Here is a 26,521-nt window from a genome sequence, read left to right on the forward strand (position 1 = left end):
TGTCACTCCCTATTTAAAATCTCACAATGGTCTTCCACTGCCCTCAGGAGCAAGTCCAAAGCCTCTAGAGCAGAGCATTGCGTGGTCCTTGGGCCCTGTCCTACTCGTTTTCTTTTTCTCCAGTTTCATTTAATTAATGGGTCTAGGGTCTCACTACAGGTCACAGCCACTTGCAATTCTCACAACACCATGCTCGTTCTTGCTTGAGGCTTCCGTACCTGCTGCTCCCTCTGCCTGGGTGTTTCCTTTCTCCAGCCTGGCTTTTATTTTTTGGCCTCAGTGTAAAGGTCCTTCCCTCTAGGAAACCTTCTTTAGGTGTCTCTCCCAGTGCTTCAACTATTACCACAGGAATAAGTTTGGGTGCTACCATACTTACTTCTGTCTCCCTCCACAAAACCATAGGCTCCTTAAGGGCAACGTATGCAATGTATTCTGGTTGAATCCTTGATGTCTAGCACTACGATAAGTGAAGACTTGTTAAACAGACCAAGCTTCTTATTTGAGGGGTGGCATGAATGTTCCCAAACCTGAAACGCTGTTCCTGTGAAGACACTGAAATCCTAGTGGTATTTTTTCCCCTCTCCCTAGGGCTCTGAGGGGAAGAGGGTCTGTGGTTCTAGCTGCACACAAGGTCCTATTCACTCAGCTATTTACTACACTCTCTCCAGCCACCTCCCCCCAGAACAACAGTGGCCTTTCTCTGCAGCAGCAGTCTCTTGGGGGGAAGCTTCTGAAGGCCCTGCTCTGGGAAATGAATGGGGCCAGCCTGGGGCAGGCGGGACAATGGTAGGGTAGGCCTTGTGCCCATCAGACCCCTGCAGGGAAAGGCAGCCCGGAAACCAAGCCGCCAATGGGGAAATCCCCAGAACTCGGAGAGGCTGAAGGCAGGCAACCCCAACAAGGCTGCTCTGTACCTGGAAGAAATACCAAGTACCAAAGACCTAGCACTGAATGAGGACGAGAGGAATTTTGGTCTTAGTTCCTGGCAGGAGTGTTTAGAGCTTGCTTTCTTAAAATCCCTTGGCTAGGCATAGAAGGAATCAGCAATATCAAGAATGAGTTACGTTCTGAGTCAGGAAAGAACACGTAGGGACAACTCTTAGTTGTCTAAAGAGAACTAAGCTGGGCCAAAGTAGACAACCCAGAACAATGAGGAGATGGTGCTCTTGAACCCTCAGGAACAGGATAAAACACAAGAACCATATAAAAGAGTGGAACAGAACCAACATAACAGTCTACCACGTGCTAAGATATTCTGCCAGAACTTTTACACAAATTATTCTATACAAGTAAAGTTGAACTGCTGTATGTATGTGCAAAAGGAATGCTGAATAATATAAATGTGTGTAGGGTTTGGTGATATTAACCAGCAAAGGCTTCCTTGAGGAAATAAGAGCAATGGAGTTGGGGGAAGACAGAGAACACTGATATAAAGGTGTGCAAAGAGGGATATGGGCCCAGAAATCAGGCTGCTCTACCTGAAGCAGGGTGACAGGGTACAGTAATATGACCTATGATTAGTGAGATGTGGGCTAAACTGAAGAAAGAAGTCATGAATCCCAAGCTGGGGAGCTTGGGCTAGAAAGGAAAGACACTGTGTGTGTCTAGCAAAGGATCTGCCTTGGGATGAGCGCTTAGGCCCCTGATTTTTAACTATTGTCCTGTGTTTGTTCAGTATAGTCCCACACCATGCCTGTCCATCCTTAGTTGAGAATCAGCACAGGACTGAGGGTAACCCAAGCATTCTAGTATTCTAGTAGCAGCTGAGGAGAGTTTAGGACAATCTGGGGTCCCTGCCAATCCAAATGCTCTAACAACACTCACCATATGTTTGGCACCATGGAATTCACAAAATGCTTTTACACAAATTATCCTTATCGCACAGCTAGTCAGCCACTCAGCTGGGGCTCACTTCAAGTCCTATGTTCTCCACATCAGACTACTAGAATGCCTTCTACATAGATGGCCCTCCAGCCCTGGAGCTTGGTCAGCTGTGTGGGAATGAGATATGGCTGATTAATCAGGATCCATCAGATAGATGCTCTTCTCCTCAAACCACGCCCAACTTCCTAAGGGAGCTCCCAAAACTGATTCTGCCCACTTTTCTTTTTTGTTGTTTTTTTTGTTTGTTTGCGATGGAGTCTTGCTCCGTTGCCCATGGTGGAGTGCAGTGGAGTACAGATTTCTCGGCTCCCTGAAACCTCCATCTCCTGGGTTCAAGTGATTCTCCTGCTTCAACCTCCCAAGTAGCTGGGACTACAGGTGTGCACCACCACACTCGACTAATTTTTGTATTTTTAGTAGAGACGGGGTTTCACCATATTGGCCAGGCTGGTCTCAAATGCCTCACCTCAGGTAATCCACACACCTCCCAAAGTGCCAGGATTAAAAAGTGCGTGAGCCACCCCAGCTGGACTCCCACTTCTCTTAAAAGGTTGTATTGAATAACTCTAAAACTATTTGGTAGAAATGGCCTAACCTAAGGGTCTTAGGAAGGTTAAGTATCCACTGTATTCAGTAAATTGCTAGGTATCAATGGCAGACAAAACGACTTTTACTGAAGATCCTATTCTATCAATAGTACTACCCTTTTCCTAGTCTACCAGTCTCATAAATTTAGGAATAAAATTTGATTCAGGGCAGGGCCCGGTGGCTCATGCCTGTAAGCCCACAGCACTGTGGGAGGCGGAGGTGGGCGGATCACTTGAGGTCAGGAGTTTGAGACTGGCCAGGCCAACACGGTGAAACCTCGTCTCTACTAAAAATACAAAAAAATTAGCCAGGGATCGGGGCAGGGGCCTGTAATCCCAGTTACTTGGGAGGCTGAGGCAGGAAAACTGCTTGAACCCAGGAGGCAGAGGTTGCACTGAGCCAAGATCATGCCACTGCACTCCAGTCTGGGCGAGGAGAGTGAAACTCTGTCTCAAAACAAAACAAAACAAAACAAAACAAAACAAAAAACAAAAAAAACATTGATTTGGCCTTAAAATACTGGTTAATTCTGCTACCAAACCGTCTTGGGAATCCTGCCACTCCTCTTTGTCCCCACCATAACCATTCTGATTCAGAAGCTCATTGTCTTTTCCTAAGATCGCTACAAAACTCCTAGGCTTCCTAACCCCAAGCTCTCTTCCGTTCTATATATCAGTATCAGAATTATCTCTTGAAACACTATTTTTATCACTGTATGATACATAAACCTTCCCTGGCTCCCTTTCTACTATCACATAAAGTCTGAATCCCTTTATTCTCCCTACCCTACCCACCTTATCAATCTAATTTCTCTCTGCTCTATAATAATCTTAACATTTGCAGACCACACGGTGTTGGTGCTACCCCAGACAGAACCTTGCTTACGTTGCTTCTGTAGTCTGAAATGCCCTCCTCTCTTTCTTCGACCTGAATAATTCCTAACTACTCCACCTATGGCTATTCTCATTAGCACCAACCTTTGGCTCTTTTCTAAATGTACATTTTGGTGTACAAAACAATTCAGCAATTATGTACCATCTTTTTATTTTGTGTTGTTTTGTTAATAACATTTCCCAACAAGAATGTAAGCTTGAGGCCGGGCGCAGTGGCTCATGCCTGTAATCCCAGCACTTTGGGAGGTCTAGGTGGGCGGTTCACTTGAGGTCAGGAGTGCGAGACCAGCCTGGCCAACATGGTGAAACCCCGACTCTACTAAAAATACAAAAATTAGCCAGGTGTGGTGGTGTGTGTCTGTAATCCCAGCTACTCAGGAGGCTGAAGCAGAGAATTGCTTCGAGGCAGAGGCTGCTGTGAGCCAAGATCATGCCACTGCACCCCAGCCTGGGCAACTGAGCGAGACTCCATCTCAGAAAAGAAGAATGTAAGCTCTACATTCTCATGTATCATCTCTCAGAACATTGAAAACTGTGCTGGGCACTGAGCCATCTGATAAACATTTTGAGTCCAACCAACCGACTGTCAGGCACCACAGATCAGGTCATCACCTGGAGGGCTGCTAGATTGGTTTCCTATGTGATTTGAGGCCAGGCTGTGACTGTTAACTACAGATCCCATCACACCATTTGGTAGGGGCTGCTCCCAAGTAATGGAGAGAAAGGAGCAAGGGCTGGAAAGCAAGACTCTGAAATTACTTCACTCTGCCTTTTCAAAGCCCCTTTCTCACACATTCATGTCTTAGTTTGCTATTCTTTAAAATGAGGAGGAAAATTTAAGAAAGTCAACAAAGGTAATGGAGGGATACTAGTGACTTTAAGGTCTACGCTGAAATCAGAATAGAAAAACAATAAAATGGTTTTAAATCCTGGCAGAGGAAGTTTCGTATCCAAAGGGATTTCTAATTGTTGAACTCATGGAATCACCCTCCACAGACAACTGAAAATGGGAGAGGCCCTCAGCCTGTCTTTACTAGCTTAAGAGACACCCTTACTGGAGTCAAGAGGAAAGGGCAAGAGGATCCCTTAAGGTCCTGCCAGATTTTTGTGATTTTTCACTGAAATCTGTCCAATTGTTTTGGTAGGATAAATCGGGGTGTTCTTCCAGACCTTAAGAACACCTTCCAGGCCTGGCATGGTGGCTCACACCCGTAATCCCAGCATTCTGGGAGGCTGAGGTGGGTAGATTGCCTGAGCTCAGGAGTTTGAGACTAGTCTGGGCAACATGGTAAACCTCGTATCTAAAAACAATACAAAAATTAGCCAGGTATGGTGGCACATGCCTGTAGTTCCAGCTACTCAGGAGGTTGAAGTGGGTGGATCACCTGAGCCCGGGGAGGTCAAGGCTGCAGTGAACCGTGGTCACGCCACTGGACTCCAGGCTGGGCGACAGAGTGAGACCCTGTCTCAAGAAACAAAACAAAACCACCTTCCAAATCCTATTCCAACTCTATTAGAGGTCACAAATCTCTCAGTTCCTCCCATGTTTCCATGTCCCTGTACTTCCATCTTCTCTCCCATTTGATCAGGCAGCTTTGTTCTCTGTTCTTTTCCAACTTTCACTTTCACTAGTTTTCAGGAAAGTCAGATAATGATTTCTGAACGACCGTTTTGCCAACTGAAAAGACACAAGGCATTCTGTTTTCAGAGGCTCCAAGAACGTAATAGCTAAAAGGAATAACATCTTAGAGGCTGTTAGTCTAATTCCCTCATTTGTCCAGATAAGAAATCTGAGGTCCAGGCCAGGTAAGCACCTTTGCAAGGTCATTCACTCAGCTGCTAACAAAGCTGGCCCCAACATCCACATCTATTACCTCAGACGCTGTGTTCTTTCCTCAGAACTCCAAACCTCCTTTCACAAAAAATCCAACATGACTTTTTATGAAGTTATACTTTTTTCTTTTTGAGACTAGGCTCAGCAACTTCTTCAGTCCTGTTTACCGCATGGGGCAAAGGACTGATCTTGCATGCCACTAGCAGGTCTATGCTTGGGTCTTTTCCCAGTGCAGTGATTGACAGAAGAAGGAAGAACACAGTCCACAGCAAAGAGAGTTTCCAAGCCACACGATCTATCTTCGAATTCAGTTTAAAAAAATAATAAACTAATAAAATGGATTTTTAAAGGCAATGCCACTATGAAGAAGTGAAACAGATTCAGTCAATATAGATTAAAATAAGTCCTCTTATGTTTATAGAACTCAACAGTTAACAAAGTCCTTTCACATACATCAGATTATCAAAACTTTAAAGCAGCAAGAAACACTATACAAACTAGAGTTTCTAAACTCCATTCCACAGAGGCTGTGAGCTTCTAGAACTCCTTGACCTTTACACTAACTTGGGGATTAGCTATGTACCGTTCACAAAATCTTTTTATTTTTTATGAACTCGTGTTGTCATTTAATTTCTTATTTCTTATCTATTAAAAAAGCTAAACAAACAGAGTAATCAAAGGGCATTTTTTCAGAAATGCTTTTGAGTATCTGAAGTTAAGCTTAGTCTGCTCCTACTCATAATGGTGATTAATCACCAAATGTTTGTGATTTGGTGCAAATCATTGTGTCTCTTATCTCACACCCCTAGATGGAAACAAGGGTACATTTTGGAAAAGACTCAGCATTTCAGGGGACTTAACCATGTGTAGCTCTGGATCCCTGTCACCATGCTGGGAGGCCAACCTTCTCATCTAGGTAGAAGCTCAGCTAAATGTCTGGGGACTTCTTGGTCCCAGAGCTCAATAACGACCAGAAGCAAAGGTGGGAAGAGATCCCTAACAGGGAACAGTTGCTGGGTCTGGATTTATTTTGAATTAGGAAAGTCTTATGCTTTTAAGACAAGGAATGGCCAGAGATTACAGAACAAATCCTTTCCAGCCCCATCAGTAACAAATATTTAAGTTGAGCCGAGGTAGATGAAGTCTCTCTCATTCATCAGAGTTCCTGGGAAGGAGATTCAGTAACCTTTCTCTTCTCATACTCTTCTAGTACCCTGTCGATTGGAAAAATATTCCTTCCTCCTGACCCCATGCACTTCTGCAACAATAAAGCCAGTTCACTCTGCTTAATTTTCAAAATGATGTAAAGATTTCAGTCACCTTTAATTTGGTTTGGGCTACTTAGCTCAGAAAGTTGTTCACAAAGCTAAATCAAATCTGTGAGTTTACCATCTAAAATTTACATAGAGTTTACAGTTTACAAAATAATTTGAAATACATATCTCGTTTGATTTGCTCTTTTCAACAGGTCTGTGAGAGAGATGAAATAAACATTATACTCCTCAAATGACACACCATATAAAAATGTTTGAGAACTGGATTGTACTTCACAGAAATGAGCTACTACTGCTTTACACATGAGGAAGCCAGAGGAGGCATGTGACTTGCCCAAGGTCACATAGTTAAGGGGAAAGCCAGGACTCAAACCACGAACTCTTGGCCTAAAGTACTTTGGTTTGATCCTCATATGAACTAACTTTGGGCAAAGGAAAGATGTTTCACGGATGCAAACCCCTAACCCACTTGTCCATCTCAAAAATATTTGCCATGGGGAACCAGGCTAAAGGATACAGATGGCTTAGCAAAACTCGTGACCACTCCCATGAAAAATAATTCAGTATCATCATTTCTGTTTGCAATAGCAAACACATTTTTAGAAACTCTTGAAAGGAATATATATTAATAGGCAGTAAGTTGCTCACGGACAAAAACTGAAAGGGACATGAACAGCTACACTTTAGCCCATCTCTCAATAATAACTGATTAACACTGAAAGATAAAGATTAGTTGCAAATACTTTATGCTGTCTATGGACCCAGGAGTCACTCTCGAACAAGGTGCTACAGGGGATAAAAGACTGCCAAGTAAATATTCCGAAGTCTTCTTACTCTGAGCTATAATCTCTTTCCAAATACGTAGCCCTTTATTATGTCGTTTATCTTCTAGAAAATACACATTACCTAGCAAACCTTCTCTAATGGACCCCATTTGACTACATTTGAAATTAACACGTGAATGTTGAAACAATCTGAAATGAAAGAATTTATTGTTGCGGATCCGTTCATTCATTCCAACATTCATTTGTCAAACATTTCTTGAGTACTCACCACATCCAAGACACCAAGCTAGGCACACAGAATATAATACAAGCAAACCAAAGTGTCCCTGCTTGTGTGGAGCTTACAGTCTGGTGTTGCTTAATGTGGTCTTCAGGAGTCTTACATCTTTCTAAGTCCCCCAGTTGCATGCATTTTCTGTGGGCAAGAACTGTCACCTTAATTTTCTAAAACTCTCTTATAGCACCTTACACTAGGTTCTCTACACAGCAAACTGATAAACTGAAAGAATACTAGACTCCATTATCTGCAGTATTTTATTCCTTTCAGTGTGATTTAAGACTGCAAATTATTTAAAATCCATAGAGTCTTGAGCCTGATGTCCTAAATTCTGATCGAATAAGCCTACAGCTAAGCGGGGAGGATTCAATGCAGTTAGCTGGGGATGTCTGAAGGGGTTCTGAGTCCTAGCACTCAGATATCTGGGGATATCTGAAGGGGATCTGAGTCTCAGCACTCACTCTTAACAGGAAAGAGAATCAGGCACGGTGGAGGTGAGGAATACCCCTACCCTGCAAAGCTGCACTATCTCATAGGAGAAAATAGTGCTTTAACTATAGGACTTACAGGTATAAACCCCAAGACTGAACCCCCCAGGTAGGAGCCCCAAGACAGGAAAATGGAAGGGAAGACCTTTACTGCTGATGGGCAATTACCCTACTGCCAAAGAGAAAGAAGAAAACCGTGCCACACACATTCTACAGGCCCAGTACAGAAGCCTAGTTAGATATGATGGGGCAATGAAAGAGCCACAGATTCAGACCTGTATTTGAATCTCTAAGTCCAGATTTTGTCACTAGCCAGGCAAGATGGCACTGGGTAAGCTGGGTATCCTCTCTGGGCCTCAGTTTCCCCTTCTGTGAAACGTGAACAATAACCTCTGATGTTTCTGTCTACCTCACAGAACCACTGCAAGATTCAAATGAGATTATGTTTTGTGAAAGCACTTAGGAAACTGTAATGTGCTGGGCAAATCCTGAGATTTTTATCTATGAGGATATCCAAATTCCCAGAGGAGTGTCTCACATCAGTCCAGGAACCCTCACTGCCTCCTCCTTCTTGCACCCCCAAAACTTGGGTTTCCATCTTCTCAAATCCCTGAATTTACCAGAAAGAGTTCACCAGTCAAATCTTAAAAAGGCAAGTACACTAATGCTCAAACTCCAAGAGGATGAAAAGTGAAGAAGGGCAGCCATGTAAACCATTCCAACTCCTCACCTTGACATGTCTCAGTTCTCCCTTTCCAAGGGTCAAACTGCAGAGAGGCCAACAGAAAGGGGAAGGGAGGTCTGAACTGGCCATATATCCTTGTGGCTGCCTGCCTCCTCTTCTCCACTGCCAAGTCAGTTCCCATCTAAGGATTGCTGAACTAATCTAAATGGTACTCTGAGGCAATGCAGAGATTAGTGCTTGGGAAAGAGAGATTATACGCATTTTAGGCCACATTCCACAGCCAAAAGGAAATTAATAGCATGGATAACGGAAGGTGGACTGGGCATGGAGGGAGCAATTGCATCCTTGCAAATATTCTTCATTATCTCTCCAATAATATTTTTCCAGGCCCAATCCTTTCATTTGCTTATTCAGTCCTTCAACCACCCATCTATCCAGTTAGGATGTGTGCAGTGCCCACAAAACACCCCCTCACCACCCCACAAGATTCTTACGGGGAGAAGGGTTGAGGAGGGGTAGGGGAGAGAAGGAAGAGGCAGGCACTTTACAAAGTTGTACCAATCATTTGGAGGAAAGAATCGCAACCACACTGTAACATTACCAGTGACAGAGGTGGCTGGGCAGACTCTTGGGGGAAGGGGCATCATGTGCTCAGACTCTGAGGGCAGTGCCGCTGCCCAGCAGGCCTATGAGACCAAAACAACTCCTTCCGGCTCCAGCCAGAGGGAAGGCCCATTTTGCAGAGTCAAGCTTATTAAGAACGGCTTGGAAGATTAAACCTAGAGCATCAGCTGGTTGGCAGGTCTCAATTTAAACTCTAAGCTCAGAGGAGAGGAAATTCTAATGTGACCTATGCATTTTGGGGCCATGTCGGCTACTGGTAAAAATCCAGACCTGTATGGGTGCAAAGGATGTTTCTGTCCCATCATTCAGGCCAAGAACATCCTCTTCGTTTCTAGAAATGAGATCCATCCCACCGCCAAGCCCCACCATTCCATAACAACCAGCCTGGTGGAGACCCACGCCCCTCCCAGGACCCTTCTCCCAGCAGCTCCAACACTTAAAGCCAGTCCCCCTAGTGCACCCCTAGGGACTCACAAGACACGCTTGCACCCACTTGAGGCTGGCAAGTTGGGGGGACTCAAATTCAGCCTCCATCCTGGCAAAAGTCATAAACCACTGGAAACATTTCCCACTCCTTCCCCTCTCCTGGCTTCACTGTTTATTGCTTATATTCAAAAGACGCTGAATCAAGAGCTGTGTTTTGAACACAGACACACAGAGAGCACATAACCACACAGGCTGACAGTCCCCAGAGACGAATGCTCCTAGCCCACCAGTGCCCACAGTCCACCCAGACCCTCATTTTCAACCATTCATTAAATGCAAGACCCTCCCTCCCTCCCAGTCTTTCCTTTAGTCAATGTCGAAAAATCAAAATATTAGCAAACGTACCTGTCTATACTCTGGGGTAACCTTACACTCATGGTTTCTCGGTGTCTCCACGGTCCCAGAATCCCGCAGCTTTGGTGTCTTGATCAGGATTGAATCGCTTGCAATTTTTGAGCAAGGTGAGAGGAGGGTCTCCCAACTTGAAGATTGAATCCTTTCTCCTCCAGCTCTCAGGACCCTGGTAAATGATGCTCCACTCTACTTCTACCAGCGAGCATGATTTCCTTTCTCAGCCCCTCTTCCCCTCCCCCACATAAAAAAAAAAAAAAACGAAAGGAAAAGAGGAAAAACTATGACCTTCTCAGAAACCAAAAACCCAGCCACAAATCTCTTCAAGGTTAGCACTATGGGCTAAAAAATGAATCACAGAAAAATGTGCCTTCAAAATATCACTGTTAACTGCAAAGTACAGATAAAGCCATCCTTTAAATCCAGTTTTCTCAGCTGTCCTTCTGTGGGCAAGAGACCCTCTAGCTCAAAGGGCGAAAAATAATTTTCTAGTCTCCAATGCTTAATATGACAACAGCAAATATATTTCAGGAAAGGAAAAAAAAAAGGATTAATAAATCCGAAATGGCACTTGGAAAAAAATCTTCAAGCTGATTTGCACAGTAAAAAAATAAATAAAACCATACAATAGTATGTACACAACAGCAGTCCTTCCAAGTCCAATGCAACCCTGGGAACCAAAATTTATGGAGTTCTTAAAAAAAAAGCTTTTACATTAAATGTTTTGAAATTCTTAAATGAGCCAATTGCACCAAAAAAAAAAAAAAAAAAAAAAAAAAATCAAAGAACACCTGAAATGCAATGCTTTTTACCTTGAAGATGGTAGCAATGATCACAAACCAGAGATAATCTCTGAAAATATTCTCTCCCTTTCTTTTTCCTTTAAACTTGCAGGTTCCTCCACCTACCCCAGACTGATTCTCAGACCCAGCCTACGTTCGGCCTTTTTCTGAAAGACAATTTCCTGAGTTAGTTCTGCTGTTGGGCTCCTCCACATCCAGGCTCCGAAATTTTCTCTTGCCTCAGCCTCCATGAAACGGAGATTTCGCTTCCTCCCGTTCCCCCTTCTCTCTCCCTCTCTCTTGCCCGGCCAGAAAGACGGCTCCCTTATTATTCGTTCGGATTATGATTGTGGATTTGAGTTCGGGGTGGGTTTTTCTCCCACACCAGCCTGCTGGAAAATCCGATCGCCTGCCTCCCCTCGGCCTCTCCTTGCCTCCCCTCGGCCTCTCCTTGCCTCCCTTTCCGCCCCTCGCCTAATTTCGCAGACAGGAGCCAGCCGTGCCTCACGCAGGACGCCCGGCCGGGCCTCCGGCTCCCGGCCCCGCTCGCCCCGCGCCCGACCGCAGTGTTCCGGCCTTCGCCGCCGCTCGGGACGCCGGGCTCGGAGCACAGGGAAGGCGGCGGCGGCTGCGGCAGGCCGGCACGAGCGGGTGTCCGACTGCCGGCGTCGCGGCCGCGCTCGCCTCCTTCCGGGCCCCTTCCCCCTCGGCTCGCCGCTCGCTCGGGCTCAGGCCCGGCCGGCCGCCCCCTTCCCTCCCTCCTCCTTCCCTGCGAGCCTTTCTCCTTCCCTCGCTCCGGCGGGGCGGGGCCGCAGGCTCCTCCTCCTCGCCGCGCTGCCCGCCGCCCGCCGCCCGCCGGCCTTTCCCCTCACGCCGCGGCGGCCGGGGGCGGGGGCGGGAAGCTGACCGCCCTTGCCGGCCTCGGTTCCCGCGGCAGCGACTCCCGCCGACCGGCCCGCCCCTGTCCCGGCCTTCCTGCGCGCCCTGCCCCCCGCGACCTCTCGCCGTGGCGCCTCGGCCGGTCCCCTCCGCGGCCCCTCAGTCGCCGGCCCTACCCCTCGGCGCGGCCTAGCGGGTCCCTGGCTCGGCTTGGCCCGGCTCGGCCCGCGGGCGACCCCGGCCCTGACCCCGCCAGGCCCTGCGCGCCGTCCCCGCCGCCGCCACCCCTGCCGCCTTCTTGCAGCTTTTCCTCGGCTGCTTTCCCCTTTTATTGACTTCTGCTCCGGAGCCGACCTTTGTCTTCGACCCTCTGCCCGCCCCAACACGGTGCCCGCGCCCCGTGCCCCTGCCCACGGGTACGGGTTTACCTCTTGGCGTCCACCGGCATTACCCGGGCGCCTGCAGCCACGGTTCACCCTCTCTCCACCTCTTTTCTGATCTTATTTTTCAAACATTTGTTGCGGCCTCTTTCGTGGTGTCAATTCTTACGTTTCCTCCGGTTTCTGTGGTCCTACCCACTTCTAATACCACCGACCTGGGGGGAAGACCTTTCGCTGTTTCCTCTCGGCTTGGCTTGGGCATCTTAATACCAGGCTGTGTAAAGTGTCTTTGAACTCTGTGGAAGAGCCTTTCCAGAGCAATTCTATTTTCATGCCCTCCTCTCGTAGAATCACAGTTTCTACATCTTTACAAGTAATATTACATTAGTCAGAAGGTCCCAAGCGTTATGATTAAAAATCATTAAAATAAGGCCGAGGCGGTCGGATCACCCGAGGTCAGGAGTTCGAGACCAGCCTGGCCAACGTGGTGAAACCCCGTTTCTACTAAAAATACAAAAATTAGCCGGACGTGGTGGCGCGTAATCCCAGCTACTTAGGAGGCTGGGGCACGAGAATCGCTTGAACTCGGGTGGCGGAGGTTGCAGTGAGCCGAGATCCCACCACTGCACTCCAGCCTAGGCAACAGAGCAAGACTCCGTTTCAAACAAATAAAATAAAATAAAAAATAATCATTAAAAAGGAAACTCTCACTAGGACTCGAGAATGGACTTTGCCTTCTTGCCTAGGTAAATGCCATTGTAAAATACTCTGCAGGCAGTGGGGTGTTTGCATATGTTCTCTTCCTTTCACACTACCTGGATTGTTCTGGGAGGGGGTGGATATGTATATGTAAATTATCCATACACATTTGTGAGCTCCGGAATGACCTGGCCAGTGTTAGAAGTGGTGGCTATGCAAATTGAAAGAGGAAAAAGAAACAAATAAGGATCAATTGAAGACCTACTATGAACTAGGAACTTTGCCTTTAATGTATATCAGGTATATCAGGTTATCAAGTAAGTGCTAGGGAGCACTTGGCAAATAAAAGAACCTGCTGCCTTCACCCTGTCTCCACCAATCCCTAGGCCAGAACCCAAAACAGGTGATCTGCCCGGCACTTGAAGCGCAGTCTAGATTGTTGCTGACTTAATTGGGTCTTTCCCATACTACCTGCAAAAATGATGCTCTCAAATGTGGACACTACTCTGTAGGGACAGACCATTGGTTGCCAAACATTTTAAAATAATGTTTTCTTGGCCTGGTGCGGTGGCTTATGCCTATAATCCCAGCACTTTGGGAGACTGAGGCAGGTGGATCACCTGAAGTCAGAAGTTCGAGACCAGCCTGGCCAAATGGTGAAACCTCGTCTCTACTAAAAATAGGAAACATTAGCCGGGCATGGTGGCGGGCGCCTGTAATCCCAGCTACTCTGGAGGCTGAGGCAGGAGAATCGCTTGAACTGGGAGGCAGAGAGCTGAGAGCCCATCACTGCACCCCAGCCTGGGCAACAAGAGCAAAACTCCATCTCAAAATAATAATATTAATAATGTTTTCTTAATATATGTAATATTTATTTTTTAAAACAAGTATTTACATGCATTTTATTATATACCTTATACAACACTAGTGTAGAAATATTAAAAGATTGAAATTTTAAAATGAAGACCATTTTAAAAATCACACTTTTTAGTGAAAGTTAATGGCTGTCATAAGTGGAAAAGATGCTTGTCAAAGATAGGCAGATGCAAACAGAAGAAGTATGCCCTTGATTGCATTTATTAAATCATGATACTTATTTTCCCATCCATTCACCAACAATGCAAAGACTTCTAATTGAAATTCAACTAGTAAATTTATATCTTGTCAATCTTTCTGGAATGATTGGAAGATGTTACATTTTTATATTCTTAATAAATGGATTCTACCTCCATTAAGAAATTTCATTTAAATTATAAAAATAAGTTTTAAAATTCTATTTCTTAGTTTTTCAAAGTGTGCAAAGGTTTTCATAGGTGAAACCATTGTTTTTGGTAATTTTTTAAAAATCACAATATTGGAACTATTTCCAGTCATCCATCTTCAAAATACTTTTTCCTAAAGTATGTGTTTCTTTAGAAAAGCAGTGACTTCCTTGCTCATGGATAGACTGTCATCTTAACCTTGAAAGGACAGCTTGAAGGGACAGATTAAGCGACATTTTTGTTGTTTTTTGTGTTTGAAAGTAAGTGCTAGGTAGCATACTCTTGACAGCCATTTCTCATCATAGAACACGTGAAATAAAAATGTGCATCTCCTCTATGTTCAATATTTCATTTTAGGCTTTCCCCAGGAGATTGTCAGTCTGCACAGCAAAGATTTTCATGGTCATTCTCTGTCATTACCAAGAATTGTAAAGTTTGTGGCAGTTAACAGACTTGTCTTTGTCTGGTGGATGCGTATATTATGAAGAAAATGAATGTCAACGGTGATGTTACCTCTGGTTCTTGGAACCTCCTCATATACTGTGTGCGACAGATGACTTCTGACGTAGTGACTAAGTGAGAATGCCAGGTCGTTAGTATTAGTAAAATGTGATTATTTTTGCTATAATTAAATACTGTTATGAGTGCATTCTTAAATATTTTCCTCACGCATATCCTTGCACACTCCACTTTGAAGACGATGAGGGTGGCTTCAGTAAAATAGAGTTCCCTGAAGTTAGTTGAGCATTTAAGTAAACTGCAAGTCTCAGGTTGGAAAACAAAATAGATTAGATTGTGTCCTAGACAGACTAGGTTGTAGGAATCCGGAGGCAGCTAGTGATCAGTGGAAAGAGCACTAGACTAGGAGTCCAGAGAACTAGATATCCCTTTCTAGCTTTGCGATCTGCTGTCTGCAGTTTGTAAGGATTTAATATGAACAAACCTGGGCTCTGTAAGCTATAGAGTCCTGGACAGGAAAATCAGGATAAATCTTAGGAAGCGATACCTTAAAACAACCTTGTCCAACATGGGGCCCGCAGGCTGCATGTGGCCCATGACAGCTTTGAATGCAGCCCAACACAAATTCATAAACTTTCTTAAAACACGATGAGATATTTTTAAGCTCATTAGCTATCGTTAGCGTTAGTGTATTTTACGTGTGGCCCAAGACAATTTTTCTTCTTCCAGTGTGGCCCAGGGAAGCCAAAAGATTAGACACTGCTGCCTTAAATGAATTAGTATTAGTAAAATGTGATTAGTTTTAATAGTCCTTTTAACTTTTTCCCACATAGCTCTATTAATAGATGAATCCTTTTCTCTGCCTAACATCCTGGGGAGTAGGTAGGGCACTAATTGTTACGTCTATTTACATTAAGGTTAAGGCAACCATGGCACAGAGAAGTTTTAGGTGATTTGCATGAAATCCCATTAGTTGATAGACTGAGACTAGAATTCATACCTGATTATCTTTAAGTAGTGAGAAGCAGAGAAAAAGGTGGGTAGGTGGGTATGGCCAACTTTTATTTCTGGGAGAGATTCTCTGGAAACTCAATGGTTGATTAAATAGCTAAGGGAGAGCAGTGATGAAAAACCTTGAATGATTCATGATGTGAATTCTAGAGAAGCAAGTTCTCATCCATGAGCAGACACCCCCATCCCAGACTGGTGTTTCTTTTAAAGAGATGGACTCCAGGTTGCCGTCATTCTCCTTTTAGGGTGCTGTCAAGGGACAGGTCTGGCAAAATAAAATCACCACCGGAGAGATAGTTCCATTGTTTTATTGAAGATCTTTCACTCCTCTTAAACATTTATGAATTGGGAAGATGATGTAGAGAGGCTTAACTAAGATATTGCTTACTCCTAAGGCTGAGAAAATTCTGTGGCTTTTTCATTAGCTGATTTTGATTTCTCTAGAATACTTCTGGGTAGCCAGAACAACCAATTCTAAAATCTCTGTTCCAGATGTAATTTCATTGACACTCAGAATGTTATTTTCATTTAACCTGTTGAATTCCCAATAACATTTTAATATCAGGTAATCAGCATACCCAAAACGTACATAGTGCTCGCTATGTAAATACTCTTCCAAGGAAACTGAAAGGATTAACCAGTCGATTTTCTCAGCAAGCTTTTGAGGTAGGTACTATGATTATATCAACCTCGTTTTCAGATGGGGAAACAGAGGCCCAGAGAGGCAGAATAACTTCCCCAGAGTCACAGAGCTGGAAACCCAGGCACTCTGGCTCCAGGGTCTGTGCTTGATTTTCCTTTATTACCTGTACTGCCGTCACAGGCACAATGCCAGGCCCTGGGGGAAAATGATAAAACCAAAGAACGATGAATTTGGCAGAACCTTCTCAGAAAAATGGGAGAGGTGCAGAACTTATGAGGAGAAACTGGGGTGGGTGGACCTCGAAATACAGTCCATTGGTTTAAATCCTCAATCCCCCAGAGAGTTCTTTTTCCCATGGGGTAGTGGACCAGCAAATTTTTCTCTTAGTTTTTTGTCTTCCATCTCAGTGTCCCTTGAGTTTTCTTCCCCCAGAGATCTGGTCCCTTGTCCCTCTTGAGGATCTCAGGAAATTTAGTGGAGAAGGAGCTTCTTACCTTTGCCCACGGAGAGAGGTCCGCATTGTTTGCAGGGTCACCCAGGTGTGCCCTTCAGCCTCCCCAGCTTGCTACCTTCCTGTCTGTGGTTACCTTAGAAACCAAGGCTCTCTCATCACATTCCAAGTGACTGAGACGAACTGAATAACAGAGAAGGTGCCAAGATAAATTGTAAAGGAAAAAAATGTGTGAAAGAAAACCAATTTTAGATCTAAGGCTAATATTTTGGGAAGTTGGGTATGTTGTATTGTGTGTGGTGTGTGTGTGTGTGTGTGTGTGTGTGTGTGTGTGTGTGTTCTTCCCAATAAGACAAAGTTCCCAGGATCAATGTGAGAACCTGCTGTGAGAAACAAAAAAGATGAGATGCCAAGAGGAAGATAATAAAAAACTGCCCAAATCCTGCTTTTAAAATTGAAAAATATTGTGAGGTCAAGGCAGGAGGATTGCTTGAGTTCTGGAGTTTGAGACCAGCCTGGGCAACATAGTGAGACCTCATCTCTTCTAAAAATCAAAAAGATTAGCCGGGTGTGATGGTGCGTACCTGTGGTTCCAGCTACTCTGGAGGATCGCTTGAGCCCAGGAGACCAAGACTGCAGTAAGCTATGATCATGTCACTGCACTCCCACCTGGGCGACACAGTGAGACTCTGTCTCAAAAACAAAACAAAACGAAACTGAAACGTATCCATTAAAAGAAATTTATTGACATGCAATAAACTACACATATTTAAATCGTATAGTTTGATAAGTTTTGACACATACGCACATGAAACTGTCAGCACAACGAAGATAATGAACATTTCCCTGAACAGTTTACAGGTGCTGCTTTCTCATTCTTTCTTCCCAACCCTTCCCATTGGGCACCCTTCCCCATTCTGGTCCCCAGGCAATCGTGGATATACTTTTTGCTCCCATAGATTAGTTTTCATCTTCTAGAATTGTATATAAATGAAATCATCTAGTATGTACTCCTTTTTTATGACTTGTCCTCAGCATAATTATTTTCAGATTCATCTGTGCTGTTGAGTGTTTTTATTTATTGCTGAATGGTATTTTTTACATTTCCGTTTCTAATTACTTACTACTGGTGCATAAAAACACAGTTATTTTTCCATATTGATCTTGTATCTTGCAATCTTGTAAACCTACTTATTAGTTAAACTGGGTATTTTGTAAATTCCATCAAATTTTCTGAGTTGATGCTTATGTTATCTGAGAATAATAACAATTTTATTCCTTTCTTTCTAATCTACACTCCCTTTGTTTCTTTTTCTTGTCTTATTGCACTAGCTAGAGCATCCAGTGCAATGTTGTTAGAATGAGTAACATAAGAATTCCCTGCCTTGTTTCTCATCTTAGTGGGAAAGCAATTCTTTTTTCACAGTTAAATATGATACTGTCTGTAGGTTTATTCTTTCTGTCAGGTTGTGGAAGCTCTCTCCTGTTCCTAGTGTGCTGGGAGCTTTACCAAGAATAGTTGTGTTTTAATGTACAATATGAGGACTATCATTGAAATTGTATTATATTAGGATTTTTTGTTAAGTAAGTAAATTTTGGCTGTTCTTGTCATACAAAAAAGTATGTGAGATGATGAATGCGATAATTTGCTTCACTATAGTCATCATTTTACTCTCAATATGTATCCCATAACATCATGTTATGAACCTCAAATATACACAATGACATTTATCTTTTTTAAAAAAAAGAATAGATGTATTTTTTCAAATTCTTTTTTCCACATCACTTGACATGATTTTATGGTTTCTCTTCAGTCTGTTGATATGGTAAACTTTCAGTGTTGAACGAGGCTTGAATTTCTGGGATAAATTCTACCTGGTCATGATGTATTATCCTTATTATACGTTGTTGGATTTGATTTGCTAAAAATTTGTTAAGGATTTTGCATATGTGCTCATGATACTCATGATAGATACTAGTCTGTAGCTTTTCTTTCTTTTCTTTTTCTTTTCGGAAATGGAGTCTCGCTCTTGTTGCCCAGGCTGGAGTGCAGTGGTGTGATCTCGGCTCACTACAACCTCTGCCTCCTGCGTTCGAGCGATTATCCTGCCTCAGCCTCCCCAAGTAGGGGATTATAGGCATGTGCCACCACACCTGGCTAACGTTTAAAGTTTAGTAGAGATGGGGTTTCACCATGTTGGCCAGACGGGTCTCAAACTTCTGACCTCAGGTGATCCGCCCGCCTCAGCCTCCCAAAGTATTGGGATTACAGGCATGAGCTACCTTGTCCAGCCGCTTTTCTTCTTTTTTTTTTAATAATGTTTTTATCTAGTTTCAGAGCAATGCTGGCATCATAGAATGAGTTGGGAAGAATTATCTCTTCTTCAATGTTCTAGAAGAGTTTGTATGAACCCCCATGGACTCTGATCTATGTGCTCCTTGCTGTCTGTGCTAGCCTGGCCTACCTAGCTTGGTGTATCTACTTATCAATAGGAAACTCTCTTTATTCACTATATTTTCACCCAAGCCTCAATATCCATCATTTACTCAGCTCTGCTCAGATACCTGCTTCTTGTCAGACCTCTCTCTGTTTCCTACCGCTAACACCATCATGAAGGCTTATAGTTAACATCAGTTAGAAAAGCCCTGGGCTGCAAGGACCTCTTTCTCTTCTATCCATAAAAGCCAAGACTGGCTCAGGTTGATTAGAGCTTCCTCCTTCATCCAATGTCCTTTTAACTTGAGTCCACTCCATTTAATTTTTATTCCTCAATCTTCATTATTTCACCCCACATACTCATTTTAGGACTTCCAGCCTCATGCTTCACCCTAGCCAGCAACACAGCTTCCCGCCTCCCACTTCCATCGCTAATGCTAACCCACTTCTCAAAAAGGCAGTCTCTCCCACTCTTGGAATCACTGTGGTCTTGGTTGAGAATCCCTAATCTCTCCAGTCTGACTGCTATGTGCTCTCCAGCCATGAGGATTAGTGAGGCATCAGAATAGGTTGGCACACATGCTGGGCTCTCCCTGCATCTGCCGTGCTTCTCAAAAATCACCAAGCAGGGAGCCCAGCCTGCCAGCAAAGAGCTGCAGGCTATGATGGATCCTTGCAACTTTCCTCTCAAAGCACAGCGGGAGAGGTCACTATGTGTGCAAGTCCTTGGGCAGGACTCCCTAAGAGCCTCCTGTGAAACTCATCCAAGTACATGAAGAAGTGGTAATCAGAATATCTGGGCCCTCATCCATCCCACTTTTCATACTGCTGCTGGAATGAAGCTACCCTTCCCATCTCGACCAGATAATCCTACTGGCTCCCTGCTGTCCTCTCTTAAAATTAAAATAATTTAAAAATTAGATGTTTTTATTATCAGAGTAATACAGGTTATTGCAGAAAACTTGGAGGAAAACAAATGGAGAATTATGAAGACTAGATAAATCTCCTGTCATTCCATTTGAGCTGTAATTCAATTATTTTATATCATCAAAATATTTTCCAATTTTGAATTAGTATAAGTAATGATGCTGTCATAAACATTCTTGATGAATTATTGAAGCAAAAGATGTGTCCACTGTAAGGCTTTTTATTCATACAGCCAAATTGTCCCCCAAAGAGTTAAAACCTGTTTCTACTTTATTCAATGAGAGTTTCTATTTCATGAAACACTTCTTGTCCACATTAGATAGTTTTATTTTTCTAATACTTTGCAAATTTGATACTGATTAGTAAACAACATCTTCTTTTTAATATGTGCCCCTTAGGGAAGAGGTTGCGCGATCTCGGCTCACTGCAACCTCCACCTCCCGGGTTCAAGCAATTCTCTTGCCTCAGACTCCCGAGTAGCTGGGACCACAGGTGTGCACCACCATGCCCAGCTAATTTTTGTATTTTTTAGTAGAGATGGGGTTTCACCATGGTCTCGATCTCTTGACCTCGTGATCTGCCCGCCTCGGCCTCCCAAAGTGCTGGGATTACAGGCATGAGCCACTGCGCCTGGCCGGTTTCCTTTTTAGAGACAGTCTCTATGCCAGTCTAGAGTGCAGTGGTATGATCATGGCTGTGGAGTAGCTGGACTATAGGTGTGTGCCACCACACCACACCTGGCTAATTTTTTCATCTTTTTGTAGAGATGGGGTCTCATTATGTTCCCAGGCTGGTCTTGAACCCCTGGGCTCAAGCAATCCTCCAGCCTTGGCCTCCCAAAGTGCTGGGATTACAAGTGTGAGTCACCACCCCCAGTCCTGTTGTACAATTTTTCCCCATGCTGATTGGTTCAGTCAGCAAAAATGAGCTGAAAAAATTGGTCCATCTCAACAAAAATTAGGCCAGTTTCCAAACTGTATTCCACCATGCTCATCCTCCTTTACCACCCTCATTTCTCATGACTTCCTACCAATCTGCATCCCACAATAGCCAATCTTATCTGATTACACAATGCTTGCACTCTTCATTTATATAAATAGCCAAATGTAATAATCACCTGCTATGTGTCAGGCATTGTACAAGCACATTACAAGTCTTAACTCATTTAGTCTTCACAGAAGCTCTGTAGACAAGATATTATTATTATCATTATCATTATTAACTACTTTTAAAATGTGGATGCAGGCATAGATAAATTAGTTAACATTTCCAAGGTCATACAGCTTGAAACTCAAATCTTGGAGGATCTAAGAATCAAATCCAGACAGAGGGCTCAAGAGCTGATCATTAGACTGAAGAGCCTCCCTCCTAAAAGGGTAACATGAACAGCCTTCCTTTAAAACTTCATTTCACTAGTGTGAAAATTTTTCAGATTTTAAGTACAGGAATGGGGTTAAAGCTTGAAAATAAATCGCAAGCAGAATTTTTCTTTCTAGCCCAGATAGAGTAATGGGAACTGGGTTCAGTCGTTTAAATTGAAACAATGAAAAAAACAGACAAAGCATATGAAACAATAGTTCTCAAGACACTGGATACCGGGAAATGAAGAACAGTGATTCCTGAGAAGTGGGAAACAAATGCCGGGAGCCCTACCTTGCTCCTGCTTACTTCCTGGACTGTTTCCAGGCCACGGCAGAGGAAGGGGGAACTCAGGTGGAGTCCTGTGGTATTCCCCGAGTTGAGGAGTCAGAGTCAGGAGTCCAGGAGGGCAAGGTGGCTGGAGCCCACAGGCCAGAGTATCAAAAAGGAGACTGCTGCACAGAGAGGGCTCCAGAGCTCTCCACAGGGCCAGTCTCTTATGAATACTCAGCTGAATTTAGATCAATAAATGTATGTGAGGAAATTTCCTCAGGGTGAGGAAAGAACTTCCTGAAAGGATTCGAAAGAATAACCCTTGGCCAGGCACAGTGGCCCACACCTGTAATCCCCTCACTTTGGGAGGCCGAGGTGGGTGGATCACTTGAGGTCAGGAGTTCGAGACCAGCCTGGCCAACATGGTGAAAACTCGTCTCTACTAAAAATACAAAAATTAGCCCGGTATGGTGGTGTACGTCTGCAATTCCAGCTACTCAGGAGGCTGAGGCATGAGAATTGCTTGAACCAGGGAGGCAGAGGTTGCAGTGAGCCGAGATTGTGCCATTGCACTTCAGCCTAGGTGATAGAGCAAGACTCCATCTCGAAAAAATAATAATAATAAAAAAGAAAGAGTAACATTTGACACTTACACAGGGCCAGGAACAATGTCTGTTATGAGTGAAAGATCTCATAATTCATGAGGTAAGGCAGAGTACACAGAAAGGTCTAGCCTCAACAATGAGGGTGAAAAACCAATCTTAAAATAAATATAGTCCTGGTTTTACCTAACAAAGTTTAGAAATACAATCTGAAGGGTTCAAACCATTTCTAAGAAACTTTACTGCATTCTATGGCAACATTCAAGAATATATGTAGGAAATAAAAAACATCTAGCACCCAACAAAGTAAAACTCACAATGTGTGGGAGGTAGAAAAGTTCCTCTTAAAGTTTCCTTTCTTGTTAAAGAATAAATCGTAAGTGTGCTAATAACTCTTTGTTAAGCCCTATCCTATGTAGCTGTTAGACATGCCATGCTTACAGGCATGTAGTACATTCTATGTCCATGTACTTTAACCAAGATATCTGTGCTGAAAGTGCTCACAGGCATGTCCCAGCTTGCCACTACCTTTACCTGTTTAGAAAAGTTTTAAGTTGTTAGCCAATCAGGTTTTAGTTTAGATTGTGAGATCTGGCTCTGCCAACGGAGATCAGACATGGCAGTAAGGACGACCCCAAATGCGTAAGGGATAAATATGTCTGCTTTTCCTTTGTTTGTTGTACTCCTGTGGCAAGATGGCTAATGAGAGTACCCTTCCTGCAGTCCAGGAAGTAAAAATTGCTTGCTGAGAGATCCTTTGTCTCAGTGCTGATTTTTCTTTGTGGCACTGAGTATCTGTTAGCAACACAATGGCTGGTATTCAATAAAAAATTGCCAGGCATGCAAAAGAAATTATTGCCTACCATGGGGAAAAATATCAATCAATTGAAACTGACCCAGAAATAATACATGTGATAGAATTAGTACCCACAAAGAATTATTATAACTGTATTACACACACTCAAGATGCTAGAGGAAAGACTGAGCATGTTAAGCATAGACATACAAGGAAGTGTAAAAAGAACCTAATTGAACTTCTTGGAATGAAAACTATAATGTTTTAAATGAAAAATACACTGGATAGGATTAATAACAAATTAGATACAGCAGAAGAAAAGATTAATGAGTTTACAGAATAGCAATAGAAACATATAAAATAAAACATAAAGAGAAAAAAAAGACTGAAAAAAAGAGATTCAGTGAGCTGTGAGACACTTCAAGTGTCCTATTATACATAAATTAGTTTCCAAAGGAGAAGAACAAGATGAGAGAAACAGACAAAAATATCTGAAGAAATAACAAAAATTTTCAAAATTTCATGAAAACTATAACCCACAGATCCAAGAAGCTCAATGAACCCCAAGCACAAGAAACTACATCAAGAACATCATAATCCAATTGTTTAAAACAAGTGATAAAACGATTTTGAAGGAAGCAGAGGAAAAAAACACACATTACATACAGAAAAATCAAGATAGAGAATAAAGATGATTTCTCATTGTAAAAAATGCATATTAGAAGATGGTGGAGCAACATCTTATACTATTAGAAGAAAAAAAAAAACTGTCAACTTAGAACCCTTTAACTCTGCAAACATGTCCTTCAAAAATAAAGACAGGACCAGCCTGACCAATACGGTGAAACACTGTCTCTACTAAAAAAATACAAAAAAATTTAGCTGGGCATGGTGGTGTGTGCCTGTAGTCCCAGATATTCAGTAGGCTGAGGCAGGAGAATCACTTGAACCCAGGAGACAGAGGCTGCAGTGAGCCGAGATTGCACCACTGCACTACAGCCTGGGTGACAGGGCAAGACTCCGTCTCAAAAATAAATAAATAATAAATAAATAAAGACAGGCCAGGCACAGCAGCTCATACCTGTAATCCCAGCATTTTGGGAGGCCGAAGCGGAAGGATCACTTGAGCCCAGGAGTTTAAGACCAGCCTGGGCAATATAGTGAGAATCAATCTCTACAAAAAACAAAGACAATTAGCCAGGCATAGTGGTGCATGCCTCTAGTCTCGGCTACTCAGGAAGCTGAGGTGGGAGGATCATTTAAGCAATTAGGCAAGAAAAAGCCATCCAAATTGGAAAAGAAGAAATAAAATTATCTCTATTAGCAGATGATATGACATTATATGTAAACAACCTTAAGAATACGTACACAGAAATTGTTAGAACTAATAAACAAGTTCAGCAAAGTTGCAGGACATAAAATCAACACACAAAAATCAGTTGTATTTATACACACTAGTAGTGAAGAATTTCAAAATAAAATTAAGAAAACTATTCTATTTTTAAGAACATCAGAAAGAATAAAATACTTAGGAATGAATTTAATCAAGGAGGTAAAAGTCTTGTACACTAAAAGTTACAAAACATTGCTGAGAGAAATTAAGAATGACTTAGACAAATGGAAAGACATCCCATGTGTATGGGTTGGAAGACACTACTGTGAAGATGCCAGCACTACCCAAAGCAATCTACAGAATCAGTGCAGTCCCTATCAAAATCTCAAGGGAGTTTGTTGCAGAATTTTTGGCGGAAATAGAAAAATTTATCATGAAATTATTTGGAATTTTAAGGGATCCCCAATAGCCAAAACAATATCAAAAAAGAACAAAGATGACTCAAACTTCTCAATTTCAAAACTTACTACAAAGCAACAGTAGTACTGGCATATAGACATATACACCAATAGAACAGAATAGAGACCCAAGGAATAAACCCTCATGTATATGGTCGATTGATGTTTGACAGGTGTATCAAGACCATTCAGTGAGGAAAGGGCAATCTTTTCAACAAATAGGGCTGGGAAAAATAGATATTCGCATGCAAAAGAAAGAAGTTGGACAAAAATCTCACATTCTTTGTGATAAAACCTTTACTTTATACCATATATAAAAATTAGGTAAGATGAGTAAAAAACTAAGTTTAAGAGGCAAAACTGTAAAACTTTTAGAAGAAAACAGAATGGAATATCTTCATGACTTTGGATTTGGCAGCGGGTTCTTAAGTATTCTCAGGAGAATTCACTCACTATCGCAAGAACAGCAAGAGAGAAGTTGGCCCCCATGATTCAGTCACCTCTCACCAGGGCCCTCCCCCGATATGTGGGGATTATAATTCAACGTGAGATTTGGGTTTGGGTGAGGACACAGAGCCAAACTGCATTATCCACTTTATCAATAGTTACCTTGCGGCCGGGCGCGGTGGCTCACGCCTGTAATCCCAGCACTTTGGGAGGCCGAGGCGGGTGGATCACGATGTTAAGAGATCGAAACCATCCTGGTCAACATGGTGAAACCCCGTCTCTACTGGAAATACAAAAAATTAGCTGGGCATGGTGGCGGGCACCTGTAATCCCAGCTACCTGGGAGGCTGAGGCAGAGAATTGCTTGAACCTGGGAGGCGGAGGTTGCAGTGAGCCAAGATCACGCCACTGCACTCAAACCTGGGTGACAGAGCAAGACTCCGTCTCAAAAAAAAAAAAAAAAAAAGTAAAGAATTCAGAACAATCTTCCTACTGAGAATAGTCATAAAACTAAATTAAACATTTGGAAATTATCAAAAAGCAATTAAGATGGGAATTAATAAGTCAACATCTAGGAGTAAATGAAAATCTAGTGAGACATGCTCTTCACTCAAAGTTGTATTTACCCTGAGCGCCACTTCCAATCTTCCAAACTGAGCTGTATTTTTGGTGATAACATAGGGCTAAAGTGACAAAAATAAAAACCCAAGACCTGCCAAAGGTGAGCCTCTGATAAGACATGTCTATTTAAAACCATAATCTCAGCCGGGCTCACGCTTGTAATCTCAGCACTTTGGTAGGCTGAGGCGGGTGGATCACGAGGTCAAGAGATCGAGACCATCCTAGTCAACATGGTGAAACCCCGTCTCTACTGAAAATACAAAAAATTAGCTGGGCATGGTGGTGCGTGCCCGTAATCCCAGCTACTCTGGAGGCTGAGGCAAGAGAATCGCTTGAACCTGGGAGGTGGAGGTTGCAGTGAGCCGAGATGGTACCATTGCACTCCAGCCTGGACAACGAGAGAGAAACTTTGTCTCAAAAAACAACCAAAAAAAAAAAAAAATGAACTGCCAGAAAAAAATTGTATTTATATTTTTATATATGTATGTGTATGTATATGCATATACATACATATGTAAAAATCACACACACAG

General features: G+C 43.1%; 1 protein-coding gene across 13 annotated transcripts in view; it reads right to left on the minus strand.

Moving 5' to 3' along the window:
- Positions 1–12,520, minus strand: part of ARHGEF11 (Rho guanine nucleotide exchange factor 11) — a 112,386-nt gene extending 99,866 nt beyond the window's left edge. For 6 of the 13 annotated variants that reach the window (XM_064370347.1, XM_064370345.1, XM_064370353.1 and 3 more), the window contains exon 1: positions 10,164–11,448. In XM_064370347.1, the coding sequence (XP_064226417.1) occupies positions 10,164–10,195 (32 nt within the window). In that variant the 5' untranslated portion in view covers positions 10,196–11,448. Of the gene's footprint in view, positions 1–10,163; positions 11,613–12,258 lie in introns of those variants that run through there. The other 7 variants (XM_064370344.1, XM_064370342.1, XM_064370343.1 and 4 more) reach the window with 4 other exon arrangements.
- Between the last annotated feature and the right edge of the window lie 14,001 nt (positions 12,521–26,521).

This window comes from Aotus nancymaae, unplaced genomic scaffold (genome assembly GCF_030222135.1).
Source record: "Aotus nancymaae isolate 86718 unplaced genomic scaffold, 86718_ANA_hifiasm-v0.15.2.pri h1tg000108l, whole genome shotgun sequence".
NCBI classification, from domain to species: Eukaryota; Metazoa; Chordata; class Mammalia; order Primates; family Aotidae; genus Aotus; species Aotus nancymaae.